Raw genomic sequence first — 15,194 nt, 5'->3', positions numbered from 1 at the left:
TCCAGATAATTACGTTTGCTCCATTCTTCGAAAGAATCCAGCATGTTTTGTAACTCCAGGCAATCATCAATACACGCAATAATCATATAGATTTTCATGTCATCTGCGTAGAAAACTCGATTGTCAACAGGCAATACATATGTGACGTCGTTGATGTACAGGGAAAATAATTATGGGCCAAGGTTACTCCCCTCAGGCACACCAGATGTAACAAAAAAAGCATCGGATTCTGTCGAGCCAAGTCTCACTTTCATTGACCTTCCTGAAAGGTATGATGTTAGCCAATTGACGATTACTAGTGAAACACCTAACTTTTGGAGCTTGTGTAATAGGCCGTCATGATTCACCCGATCGAAGGCAGCTTTGAAATCGGTATAAACAGCATCGACTTGCAAACCCGCATTCATAGAGCGTGTGCACACAGACGAAAACTCAACAAGGTTAGTATTGACTGATCTTCTCGGATAGAACCCATGCTGGGCACAGGAAATATGATTCTAGCAAGATTCGCAGAGGGCATTATTAATAATAATCTCAAATAGTTTGGAGCAGGTGCACAGTGATGTTATTCTTCTGTAATTAGCTACGCTATTTTTATCACCTTTCTTGTGGATAGGGGACAAAAACGACGCCTTCCAGCTAGTAGGAAACTCCATTTGATGTAACGATTTGTTGAACAGCTTTACGAGTGGTGTAATAAGCGTAGTTGAATTCATTCCTTCAGAACTTATGATTCATCATAAATTACTTACCATTTTTCCAACATTATTGTACGTGGATTTACCTATTGGACCCGACCGTTCGAAATAGTCGCTCCTTGAAAGGTTGTTGAAATCGCCGTTTTCACTTTCACACCCATCTTCATAGTAAAATCTGTCAAAACTGGCAAGTCTGCCACGTGCTTTTTGCTGTTTCCCTCGGACTTCTCTTTCTTTTTCCGATGATTTGACATCTGTTTTGATAGACAAGGAGCAAACAACAAGGTAATCTACCAAACATTTATTGAGTTTGGCAAACCTTGCTGGAAAAGGGAACGTTTGAAATAGACAAGTGAACCGACCTTCGAATCCATTGGTCAAGTAAATCCACAATATCTCTACACTAAACATGTTTGCATTTGCATTTCTTGATCACATTCGAAAGACATTCTCCTATGGCAGAATTCGTACGACTCCTGATTTCTATCTTCTACAGATTCTAGAAAGCTTTCAAACCGCATTTTATAATTATAATGCCATCAAACAAAAACGTGGGTCCTAAAGATTGCTTAAAAAGTAATAGTAATAGATAGTAATAGTTGTTTTTTAATAGTTAAAGTTAATAGTTAAATAGTTTTTAAGAACTTAAAGGAGACTGAAATCATGTATTGCCTAAAACTGGGTGGACTGTATCGACTGGGTGGCGTTGTGTTTCATGCTTTCCCAACCAGGGCTCTTTGATCAATTTACCGTCGATAGTAGTTTTTCGTTAGTATTTATTAGTATTTCTGGATACTTTCGAAAGTTTAGAGTTAGTTGCCCCTTGATAAGACCAGTATGACTTTGTCAAAAAGGCAAAGCCATGGCGCGGACTCCTTGTGAAGTTTTTTTTAGAGCTCCTCTTTCATATTGATTTTGCGTTGGATTTGTTTGAAACACGGTTTTCGTTTCCGAGTTTTCAAAATAACTTTGTTTGTGATCTCGTAGATAATTCAATTTAATTTCAACTTTGTTTGCAATAAACATTAAGTTGCTTCACTTGAATTACCTGTTCAACTAACCAACGATTCCATTCCCGTGGCGCTCACGGAGATGCAGAGCATCCCTCGGTCTTTTATAACTATGAGGGTCAAACTAATTTTTCTATCCTAATAGCAGTTCGTCGAGCTGATTGTGGGTCTTCGAGCCTCATATAAAAATGTCGAATTTGGAAGGAAATGATAGCCTTTTGGTGCAACGTTTTGTATGAGAAAGGAAAAAATATTTCTTCATACATGGCAAATTGCTGCCATAAAAACTTTGCGATCACATTTCTGAAATACAATCTGAAATACATATCTTTGTGCATTTTAGAAAGATTTAGAGCTTGTCATAAGACGAGTTTGTACAATCCCGTTGAATTCCACCACTTAATTGTATCTTGACAGATACGTATTTCGACCTCAACAGTAATGCCGTCTTCAGTGTCTCGTACTTGACTCGACTTACGAGACGAGTACGAGACACTGAAGACGGCCTTACTGTTGAGGTCGAAATACGTATCTGTCAAGATACAATTAAGTGGTGGATTTCAACGGGATTGTACAAACTCGTCTTATGACAAGTGAAGACATTCCACTAAAAAGCTCAAAATAATTTTCTTAACAAGATTTAGAGGATTAATCTAGTGAGCAAATGTATGCTATTAACAACTCACTATCTGCGTTTACGCCTGGCAGATGGTGATATATAGATGTGTATCCCATTCATTTTCTTGTTTCGAGTTAGCTCAATATCATAAAACCATGCTGAATTACATAACTTTTGAGTGAAATAATGTGTTTTTTACAGAATTTGAATCCAACACATAAAAATCTCACAATTACTATATTTTTATATTTCTACTAATATAAAACTGATCTGATATAAAATTGATCAGATTCGGGGCAAACACTCCACGATGAATGGGGTATTACCTTATCGTCAATGGTATATAAACGGAAACGTTTCGTTTCGTAAAATTTCGAATTTAATGGACTTTGATTTCGTATCGTTTCGAAGTCTCGAAAGTAAATCTATGTTTCGTTTCGTTTCGTTCCGAATCAACATTGACATTTTAAATTTCGTTTCGTTTCGTTTCGTCAGAAAAAAGTGTGTTATTAACGAATATTACTGACTATCAGCAGAGAAGTGAATAAGCACCCAGGTTTTCATAAATTTAAGTCTCAATAATTTTGTTCAATGTTGGTAATTGTCATTAAGGTGAAGGTGGGTTGAGTACCAAATCAAAGCTTTGAAAGTGTTGGAACAATAAAAACTGTCATATACTGTAGTAGTATTGGTGTGTCCTTTTTTTAAACAAAGAAAATTAGTAGGATGGTTCAAACAACGACCCAGCTCCACCACGCTCACTCGATTCCGTCCCATGCTCAAGAGTCCTCAAAAAGCCTAAAACTGGATGAGCACAAGCCGGTTCAAGTTTGTATGAAAACTAGTATGGTAAACTAAACCTTTCATTACACTGGCTACAGCGCCTCCCCACCAAACGCTGGCGAAAAAAAACCCACATAGCTGAAAGCAACATTTCAGATACTTTACTGAACGAAAACCGCACCACAGGAAAGATCTATTGATTACTACTTGATACTTGATGGGCTACAGCTCTTCGATGAACCTACGCCGAATGGAGTATCCTTCTCCACTGGACTCGATCCTGGGCCAATCGCTTCCAGTCGCCCTGAACATTGAACGCCCTCAGGTCCTCTTCAACTGCAAAAAACCATCGTGTACGTGGCCTTCCACGAAGCCTGAGGCCTCTTCCGGGTTCTCTACTAAATATTATCTTCGCTTGACGTTCTTCCGGCATACGAACAACGTGACCAGCCCACCGTAGTCGGCCGTGTTGTATAAGCTTAATAATATCCAGCCCTTTATACACCTGGTACAATTCGTGATTCATGCGACGCCGCCAGATACCGTTCTCCTGTTTACCGCCGAGTATTGTCCGCAGCACCTTACGCTCAAACTATTGATCTATTGATTACGTAACGCAAAAATAGCATTTCATACCCCGCTCACCCCCATGTCACAGTTTTTGTATTAAGAATCTGCCCCTGGTGCGATAGATATCACAGACAAATTCTGGCTATTTTGTGGAATTACACGTTTCACTGATGCCTTCTGAGATGCCTAATTATCATGCTAAAGATTCGCAACCTCGCAAAATCGACTCCCAACTGTTGCAACGACCATTCAATATGCATTATCTATGAAGTTAAAGCTCGTGAATAGTTCATCCAGTCATATGGTCCCCCCCCCCCCTCGCCAGCGCCCAATGACGGAGTGCCACAATCAGAATAATGTAAAGTTCAACCTCGCCATATCAACTATCATACAAACATAATGGCACAAATCTCCCAAATTGAGGTGAACGTGCCCCTGGAGCCGACGTTCTGATCATACAAACATGAAACGACCTGTGCCCCTATTCAAACCAGCCCAAACCATCGAACGACACCCACAATATGAAACATAATCGACTGATCGTGGTGGAGCAAAATGATTTTTGAACCACCCTAATTATTAGCTTGCTGCCACCGGTACCGGTGTTTACATTCGCTCCACGTTCAGTTTTTAATGGGTTTTTCTTCGGGCAAAAATAGCAGTTTATATTAAGTTTTCGCTTCAAACAAGTGACTGATTTCAAAAAGGGTTGTTTAATTTGCATTCGATCAATATTTCGGACTGCTCATGTGCGGAAAAGTGAGTAAAAACATGATTTTTCAATGCCCTTTGAGAAGAAGTGAAGTGCAGTGATAAACCCAACAAATCGCGAGCTGCTATCAAATTGGCACGAAACTGCTGATATATGATATAATTCGAGCCGAAGTACATAGGACTCTTTGAAGAAACATGTTCATTATCACGGGAAGTGAATAAATACCTATGCTGTGAACAGGTTAGTAATTTGAATATTAAACTTTGTTCGATGCTGTTCGATGCATTCGAATGTTGGAGTGCGGGAGGTGTGAGGTGGATCCGTGGAAGGTCCGGTGCCATATTGACTGCCATCGTGGTACTCTTCCAACTATGTGCTTAACTGTTAATTGTTTGACGAAATTGATGATATTTGGTAATGTTTTTATGACAATCAGTGAACTCAACAAACCACCGGACAAAAAGCGATATTTTCTGTAACTTTTTGTGCAACTTGTATGTCATCTCAAAATTGTTTATAGTCTGCCAATCTTTGAATAGAACCCTTGAAAAAGATGGAATAAACCATTGAACCGTCGGGCGTAGAAGAAATATGTCGTGTTGAAAGCCAGTAAAGATTAAAAGCCGAAAATTTATTAGTAAGATTCAAACAGTCGAGAGCCTATTAAGTAATTTTTCTGGATCGTTACAACGAGAATATCGGATAATTGCTGAAATTGGCTGATAGTTTTTCTTGAATTTTGAGCACACAAATTGTATATTTTGAAATGCAAAGCATAGATAAAATTAAATACGGTGCATTAATGTTCTACACATTTCATCTTCAGACAATAAACACCCTGTAATTTAAATTAGCTGGATTCTTACCATTCGCACCGATAAAAGTGGAAATTAATTTGTGTCATCATTGAATAACAACTGTATCCATTCTTAATCATAGCTTCGCTATCCACTATCGTATCAAACAATCCACAACTAAAGATTAAATGTCACATGTGGCACGTGAACGCGTAGGGGTGGCGCAATCGTGTTTGCATACATTCATGCTAGATGTAGGGGATATGAATCCGACGGCGTACGATATGGTGTCATCAATTTTTCATAAAATAGCTGACATTGCTTTGATGAAGTGTCAACAACACGTGGCTGACCCCATGCTTCCCGTTCATGGCGTCGTTCAACGAAAAGTGATGGGAGGGAGTGAGGGACTTTTCTATTCAATACAAACACAGACAACAATCGAAAATATTCAGTTTTGTTTCGTTTCTTTATTAAACTTATACAAGTTTTACAGATGGTTTCGTGTTAGCTTTTTGATTTATTAATTTATCATGAAGTACTAATAATTGGATATCAATCACTATGACTTAAGGGAATTTATTTAAATACTGAGAATTCAAACTTTTTACATCGCATCGGTCGTGGTTCTTACTATTTTTTGCCGAAATATTCTGTATCTTACATCTTTGCTTATTTTAGTCAACATTACTGGTTTAGTCTACTAGAGGCTCTCTGGTAATAAATATTTATGTTACATAATTCTTCGCTGGAATGTTTTGGCTATGAAACGAGCAAAGTACCATTCCTGTCACACTAGAAGAAAGGTTTTTCAGCCATTTTTTCGTTTCGCTCTGCAGCTGCTCTTACTTGAATGCTGTTAATCTCATCATTAATCACATTAAGTTTGGCCACTCATTCACACAGATTCTCAAACTTACTTTTATCTCATTCGATCTATTCCAAACTAGTCATACTCTAAAATTAGTATCAATTAAATTAATGTATAGTAAATTCGATTTTTGCTCTTTTCAATTTCAACTGCATTATCTCATTGAATGCAGTATGTTGTTTGGCCTCTTGGAACATATACTTTCCAATTTTACTTTTCTCATTTTTCGTTCAATCATACAAGTGGTGAGTTTTTTCGGACCAAAGACCAAACTACTATTTTCAACTTGATTTTGGGAATTTCAGAGGATAATATGATTCACAACAAAATTGTTGAAATTTGGTTACTACTGCATAGCTGAATGCATGCCGAATCGATGGATTCCTCATCGCTGTTGATGTCAGAAACATTTACAATGGCGTTTTTTTTGCATTTAAATCCTAATCAACTTATGAAGCAGCCACAGGTTACTAATACCAAATGAAATAAGTATTTTGCATTATGTAATTTAAAAAGTAGGATAATGTAGAATAGAATAGAACTACTTATTACTAGAAAACATGCTTTAAATAGTCCTCATGTGTATTTCCAATTGTTCAGGAAATCAAGGAAAACAACGTTAAATTAAAAAAAATTGTGATGCAAGAATGTCCAAGAATTACGTGCGCAAAAATTATGTATGAAACATCATCAATTTTACCAAATATCTATCTCCAACTGATATTTTAGTAAACTTGGTATTTGTATTTGAAAATAATATTCTAAAAAAATCTTCCCTTTGGTCAAATGCACCGCATTTGTACAGAAAATGAACTGTAGTAAAAATGCTTCAGAAAAACGGTTGGTAGTTGGGAAAAAAACAGTGTACTACATATTGATTTATAATCAAATGTGACGCAAATAAAAAAAAATGGCTATGACGAAAATTAATATGATATTTCAGCATAATCAGGTGAAGAAATAGAAAATAACTTAAGTATATCAAGTATTCAGAAGAAAACTGAAGCGTTTGGAAAATAAATAAATAAATTTGTTTGCCTCTACTTTTTTCATTGCACGCTTCAGCTTTTATGCACTGCGGAATTTAAACTGTTTTAAATTACGTTATGCAAAAATCCTTGACAAACCCGTCCCGTCAGTACTCCGTCTTTATTTCTTGGTGAAAAATTATTGATTGATGACCATAAACTAATCCATTTATACTTCAAATTAGCGACCATTGAGATCAACACTGAATTGAAATCCATCCTTAATTCACAGTATCATGCTATTATTGCTAAACCGACGCGCATACTATTTCCCATCCTCAAACCTCTGATCACAGTAATAATGGAAAAAGATCAAACTCAACAAGCTATTGCTCCGCTACAAACCGGTCCCCTATACTAATGCCTCATCTCATCTTCCATTCGGCAACGTTTCCGACTACTGCTCCCGGTGTCGACCAGGTCCAGGCTTTCGGTATCCGAGTCCATCGGTTCGCTGCAGTCCTCATCGCCGTCGCCCAGCTCTTCCTGTTTCCGTTTGGCGGTTGCCATATCGGCGGCATGTTTCTTACGCCACTTGGTACGCCGGTTCTGGAACCACACCTGGAACGAACAACAAGAGATAAAAATCAGTTAACACTCGTTAATTGCAGTTGAATGGCAGTTTTGGCGATGAGTCAAGCTTGTGCGAAGGCCCGACGACGATGGCGGTGGGCGCAATTATCGTTGCTCGAGTAGCAATTTCCGACAGGCAGCTCACGAACGCCACCGGCCAACCGACACCGAGAAGAAAGGAAAACTGGGGCCGGAAAATGAGCATTTTTCGGGGATGTTGCTGGCGAATCTTGTCGTCATAAGATGGAACACGCGTTAAGTACACCAAACGCACAAAGGCTTTTTTATAGCGTCATTATGGGCGTTTAATTACGCACATAAACTGCTGTTGAAACACGTCCAGAATAAACTCATTTCGGTGGAGGGGTGGTGGTATGCTGCCGAACCGGCTAAGCAGCATGAGGTTCTGTCTCATGGATCTCATATCATTTTGTGGCAGTGTTGCCAAATGTAGATTAGAAGAACAATCAGTTAGAATGGATCAAAAAAGGTCGAGTGCTGGTTACAGCGATAGAAAGATTGATTCATTTATACATATAACGATAATGTTGGCAAGACTTTTACCAGAGAGAAAAATATGGTTTAGTTGGAATCCATCAAAAAACGGCCTTGAACATGCCAAAAAATCGGAGCACGGTAGTATCATGTCCATCGCGGTCAGCATCATAATCATCAGAACATTTAATCGGATTACAAAGCAGCTTTAATTTAGAATTCCGCAAGGCTAAACGCTAAAAGCCAACAGCCAACGGCGCACAACAAGAGAGAACCAATGAGACGAACACGAAGGGTAGGCGTCCGCCAGCAGATATACAGCGAAACCACGACGAAATAATGATTTTTAAGTGCTTTATTATTATAGCCGAAATTAGGTTGAGGAAATCAAATACAGCCATCCTATTCTCTTCACAGTCACGAGGATTGAAAGTAGAAAAATCAAGGGAAAAGGATGTGGAAGCTGATTTCAGGAGATTCTCGCCGTTTGCCTCTTCTAAGCAAAAAGCATAAGGATGTGATCTGAACATGCCCTTGTTCCGTTTTGTATTTCTTCACCTTTCGTAGCTAACGGTGTGGCCGAGCGATTGGAAGTGCAAATGCGAAACACACTGGAACGTCATAAATAACGAGATTATAAAAACTGTTTGGGAGATTTATGACGGTTGAGAATGAGAAGGTTGAAAAATGGAAAACAAACAGAATGCATCCAATGAAAACAAAACCTATGAGCAAAGCATGCCTTGACTAGTGTGGCACGTTTCAGCTAACTCTGACTTAAATATCCGTTTCATGTTGATGGGTATGTGAATGCAATTATCAAAGTCAAACTGGAAGATATTTTGACCGCATCAGGTTGAAAATGCAAAGCCCAGATGTACGGAAGTGTGTTTCTTCAGAAATGAACAGATCGTTCTGTGAAAGTTTTTCGATTTTGATGCAACTCTGAATTATTTAAATATGTCATGGAAATCATGATTGAAGGAGTCCGTACTTAATAAATTCACCAAAAGGGTATGGGTGCCATCCCCTACAAACATCTGCAAACCACGAATCATAAAAATAAGGAAAGGGCATTTTTTCATTTTTCAAGCCAAAGGTGAATAATACCAAACATTCATGGCTTACGGATTTTTCGTCGTTTCCATTTTAGTATAGAAAGTTATTCTGAGATTTTTGGTGGATAGTCTTCATTGTCAAACGATGAGTTGGTACTATTCCATTTTATTCTATCACTTGATTTCAACTTTGCATTTAGGGGAACGGTTCGGCACTTCATCCCATAGCTCCTATTTTCATCCCATCAAAAACAAAGCAATAAAAAGGAATTTGATTTGTTTCTTATTTTTATGATTTCTCGCTTAACTTTTCAAAAGTTCCGTTTTAGATCAACAAAGGGATTAATAATAAGGTTGAAATTGTTTATTGTTTTGTATAACATTTATCTGACAGAACATTATCTTAATGAATATAATCTTATTTACTAAATAACATATCTTAATTAATCCGCTGAATGAAGGATACCAAGTGAAGATTGAAGCCGAGTTCAGCATACACAGTGTTAAAGGAGGCAGCCATTGCCTAGATCGGTTCGTGTGAGCCCTCCTGTCTATTGCGGGTTTCAAGTGAGAGAAAAATCTGTGGTCCCATTATCTGTTCCGGTGCGTAGATGTTGAACTGACGCAGATTTTCTGGATAGTCTATGAATCGACTCACTAATTTCGTAGTGAATATTATTTGAGCGATTCACCGTCGGTTTTCCAGAGTGTCAATTCCTATCAGTCTGCAACGATCTGCATATGGGGGTCCAGTTACCAGACGATGCAGCAATACTCTAGTTGAGAGCAAATGAGTCTTGAAGATCATATAGCAAAATATGAAGATCATAAGCAAAATGGGTATTGAAAGTCATTCGTAATTTTGAAGATGAAATAAATTAATTTTGAATAATGGAATGAAACCTTTTAAAGTTTGGAGTTTTTACGATTGCATAACATTTCGCCGAAAATTATTTCGCGGAATACATTTTTGCGGTCGAACATTTTGCGGAATAATATTTGGCGGTTTGTAACTTTTCGTGGCACGCAGGGACAGAAAAAGTCATTTCAACTACACTCAAACAGCTGACATCCAACACACAATCAAGTTGCTAGTCCTTCCAGAATTTGAAAATGCGAATGAATAGGACGGCATGTGCACGAACAGCAGCAAGCGTCGACTATCGGTGTCAGCGTTGTTTTGTGCGGTGTCAAAATGAATCTTCAGCTTGGCACATTGATATTCAATTTGAAATCTCAAAATATGAATATCATTTCATACTACGATGCACGGATTCAACGTTTTGAAGTCAGATTCCTAAAATGCATGCATCTGTTTAGTACATAAAGTAAAATAATCATCATTTATCGGTGCAAATCAACCGCAATTCAAAAAATTCATTTCAGCCCCGGTAGATATTCAATTTTTACGCTCGATTATCAATCGGCTATTGAGGATCGGGTGGTAAATTTGGTATGGAAGTTTGACAGCATGCTGCGAGATGTTCGTGCCTGCATTGCCGAGCGTCTGATCAAAACAAACACGAACCAATGACGAAGCTTCCTACTGAGCATCGATGCAACTGATAGTAAAACGAAGATTTCCGTCCTTGGGCACGACATTTCGCGGTTTGTACCTTCTTGCTGGCAATCAACGTGGGTTCATTAGTGGTGGTGGTAGCGACATGGTGCTGGATGGTGAAAAACTTGAAGTGGTAGAAGAATTTGTGTATCTTGGAACATTAGTGACGTGCGATAATGATGTTATCCGCGAGGTAAAAAGGCGTATTGAATCTGCGAATAGGGCTTATTACGGACTTCGTAACCAGCTTGAGTCCCGTAGTCTGCAAACGAAGACAAAATTCGCGCTGTATACTACTCTGATTAAGTAAAACAGCACCAACCAAACCCATCTCCTGCCCGGCAGAAAATTTCGCGTGATGCCATTGCAGAGCTTTTCGCTGAGCGATGCGCAAAAATGGCGCAAGTAAAGGGAAGTTGTGTTAGACACCTTAATAAAGCTGGTTGGAAATGCTTTCTGCCAGGAAAAAAATGCAGCTGGAGCCCAGACTGGAAAAAACTGGAAGAATACCGGCAGCATGAAATCTCCAGAAACACCCTCACCAATAATCCACTGAATGAAAAGGCGACTAACAGTAAAAGACATCATAAACAAAAGCTCCACCAATAAGAAGCAAAAACAACGTTACAACTTCCTACACCAGCAAAAACAACAACAATAACAACAAATCTACAGACAAACAGCTGCTCGTAATGGCAAAGCATCAATTTTCCCAATTGCAGCTCTCTCTGCTCCTGCTGCAAAATCGTTCATCAATTTCAAAATAGGTGAAACGATAAACCCGGCCAAAAAACAAAACCCACACCTCCACCAATCCTCAACCAACAGAGTGAACCAAATATCGGAAATCTGCAAAGCCTTCAGCAACAGCACCAGCAACAACAACAACAGCATCTACGACAACAACAAGAACAAAATCATCAACAACACCAAATATATCAGCAACAACAACAACAACAGGAAACACAACTACCGAATCCTGACAGCCAATTTGAGTTAGATCCGATGAGACCACCCATCGTCCGTCTGACTCAGCAATCCACCGAAGGAGACGGCCGTTTCCTTAAAGCCAGACTACGTGACCCGAGGATTATGAAGGTTGTCCGGTTGTTTTGGCATACATGAAGGACCAGTCTGCTAATGTATGCGTCGAGGAATGACTCCAACGAGCATCAGGATGCTCCTTGCATCTGAAGGACTGCCGACTGCACCAGAACATCTACATCAAATATTCATCCAAGTACATCAGGAATACGGAATTGGGCCAGCAGAAGCTGCAGCTGATCTACAGTCATACCGACAATACCTGTCCAGCGAGCGGACACATCGCCTGCAGCAACTACGGGAGAGCACAACGAGGTACCACTCTCCTTCCCCCGGAAATTTTCGCAAGTAAGGACGCCTTCTTCGGCTGAAGAAAATAGCACTATCTTATCGACCAACGGGGTAAATATTTTAACAACCAACGTGCTTCCAACAAGTTCTTCATCAAAACAGAATGCCACTGAAGTTTTGATTTACTGTCAAAATTTCAATCGCATGAAAAGCCCAGCTAAAATGAAGGAAATTCATAATAACATCTTAAGCTCGTCCTTCTCGGTTATTTTGGCAACTGAAACCAGCTGGGATGAAAGCGTGAATAGTGAAGAACGTTTGGAAGCAGCTTTAACGTATTCAGGGACGATCGCGATTTCTTAGAATCAAAAAAGTCTGGCGGTGGAGTTCTAATCGCAATCTCTAGCAATTTTGATTCAGAAATAATAACTACAAAAAAATATAAGAACTTTGAGCATGTTTGGGTGAAATCTAACATTGCAGGAGAAACCCATGTTTTCTCCTCTGTGTATTTCCCACCGGAACATGCGCAAACAACATCTTATGAAAGTTTTTTAAAAACTGCAGAAGAAATTTTATCGGGACTTCCACCTGAAGTCAAAGTACATATTTACGGAGACTTTAACCAACGCACCGTTGACTTTATTCCGGATTCAGAGAACGAACAAATTCTACTTCCAGTCGCTGGGGAAAATGAAACACTTATGTTTATATTTGACAGAACTGCTAGCCTAGGACTTAACCAAATCAATCACATTAAAAATCAACAGAACTGTTACCTTGATCTCCTACTAACCAATATTCAAGAAGATTTCTGTGTGACTAAATCATTGAAAAAACGAAACATTCCACACGGCAATCGAATACTCTGTGTTCGTTCATGAATATAAAAACCCAGCGACTGTGACTTTGAAGAAGTCCTTGAATACAACAAAGCAAACTATGACAACATAAGACATAAGCTAAGTAGATTTAACTGGAAGCAAATTTTAGAGAATGAAGGTAATATTGAATCTTCCGTTGATGTCTTTTATAACATTATTTTTGATATTATTATTGACGAGGTCCCAAAAAGAAGAAAACGACGGAGCGGAAATTCAAAATATCCAATTTGGTACAATAGGCAAATAAAAAATTTAAAGAATCGCAAACAAAAATTACATAAAACTTACAAGCTAGACAAGACGAATGAAAATTTGGAAAAATATTTGAACATCTGCGATCAATTAAAATTAGCAATTGCTCGGAAGATATCTGTAATCTTTTTGGAGATTTCTTCCAAGAAATATACACCACCTTTTCGGAACAAGATCGCGACCTAGATTTTTTTGCGCCTATCCCAGAATTCGCTAGGGATATCGGTGTTAATCAGATCATGGTGAACGATATTCTAAACGCTTTAAAAAACTTAGATGCATTTAAAGGCCCTGGGCCTGATGGTATTCCACCGATATTTATGAAGAGTCTGGCTAAAGAGCTGACTGCACCTTTGTTTTGGCTCTTCAGATTGTCATTGGAATCCGGAAATTTTCCCAGGGTATGGAAAAGCTCCTATCTTGTGCCTATCTTCAAATCAGGCAAAAAATCTGACATTCGTAATTACCGTGGAATAGCCATTATCTCTTGCATTCCCAAACTTTTTGAATCCATTATCAATGAAAAATTATTTTCACAACTTAAAAACAGAATTACGAATAAGCAACATGGATTTTTCAAAGGTCGCTCTACCGCTACAAATTTAATAGAATTCATTGACTATTCTCTTAATGCAATGGATAATGGTAACTACGTGGAAGCTCTATACACTGACTTTAGCAAGGCGTTTGATCGTATTGACATTCCAATGTTACTCTTCAAATTGCAAAAATTGGAATTGAGCCAGGACTCCTTAGATGGCTTGAATCTTATCTCACAGACCGGCAACAAAGAATAAAATTTAACGGAAAGAAATGCAATCCCATTCAAGTCACTTCAGGAGGTCCACAAGGCTCTCATCTTGGCCTCTTTTATTTATATTATTGTAAATGACATTACCTTCATTCTCAAAAATATAAAGATTTTAATTTATGCCGATGACATAAAGCTATGTATGGAAATAAAAATGAAGACGACATAATCATATTCCAGAATGAAATACACATGTTCTATACATGGTGCAGAAAAAGCCTATTGCAACTGAATGTTAAGAAATGCAACATAATATCATTCAGCAGAAAAGAATAACACCAAATACACAAATTGTATTAGGGAACAATACTGTAGAAAGACACGAAAGAGTTAGGGACTTAGGAGTGATTTTAGATTCGAAACTAACTCTTGTTGATCACTATAACACAATCATCCACAAAGCTAATAATATGCTAGGCTTTATCAAGCGTTTTTGCTTCAACTTTCAGGATCCCTACACAATCAAAAACACTATATATTTCATATGTACGATCTATACTGAATATTGTAGCATTGTATGGTCGCCTTATACAACCACACATGAAGAAAGAATAGAGTCAGTACAAAAACAATTTCTATTATACGCTCTTCGTAAATTAGGTTGGACGTCATTTCCTCTTCCATCTTATGAAGCACGTTGCATGCTTATAAATATACAAACTTTGAAAGAGCGTCGAGAATGTGCAACGGTTTCATTTGTTAACGATATAGTTTCTCAACGTGTTGATTCAACTGAAATTTTATCGAAATTTAACTTTTACATACCTTCTCGGCTACTTCGACATAGAACATTATTTTTAACCAACCACTGCCGAACAAATTACGCCAAATTTGGGCCTCTCAACCGAATGATGGCCGTTTACAATCAACATTGCGAAACTATTGACTTAACAATGTCTCGGCATAACATTAGACAGTATTTCCAAAGAACAAACATTACAAATTCAGCAATATAAATTCAAAATCAAAATTATACATCACTTTACTAAAAAAACTATTATTTAATTATACTATAGCATTACAAAAACAAACATGTATATGTATATGTACTAGTCTACGTTGGTTGACGAAATAAAAAAAAAAAAAAAATAAACTGATTCTTCCGGTGGCTTTATACGGCCATGAAACATGGAC

At 38.1% G+C, this 15,194-nt stretch overlaps 1 protein-coding gene across 1 annotated transcript in view; it reads right to left on the bottom strand.

Annotated features, from left to right (window-relative positions):
• Window positions 1-5,642: 5,642 nt before the first annotated feature.
• LOC134222133 (homeobox protein 10) overlaps window positions 5,643-15,194 on the bottom strand; it is a 205,172-nt gene continuing 195,620 nt past the window's right edge. The window contains exon 5 of the mRNA XM_062701276.1: window positions 5,643-7,652. Coding sequence (XP_062557260.1) covers window positions 7,449-7,652 — 204 coding nt within the window. The 3' untranslated portion in view covers window positions 5,643-7,448. The remainder of the gene's footprint in view (window positions 7,653-15,194) is intronic.

Source organism: Armigeres subalbatus, chromosome 3 (genome assembly GCF_024139115.2).
Source record: "Armigeres subalbatus isolate Guangzhou_Male chromosome 3, GZ_Asu_2, whole genome shotgun sequence".
NCBI classification, from domain to species: Eukaryota; Metazoa; Arthropoda; class Insecta; order Diptera; family Culicidae; genus Armigeres; species Armigeres subalbatus.
Note: the sequence above shows the minus strand (reverse complement) of the source record. Positions and strands in the feature narration are given on the sequence as shown.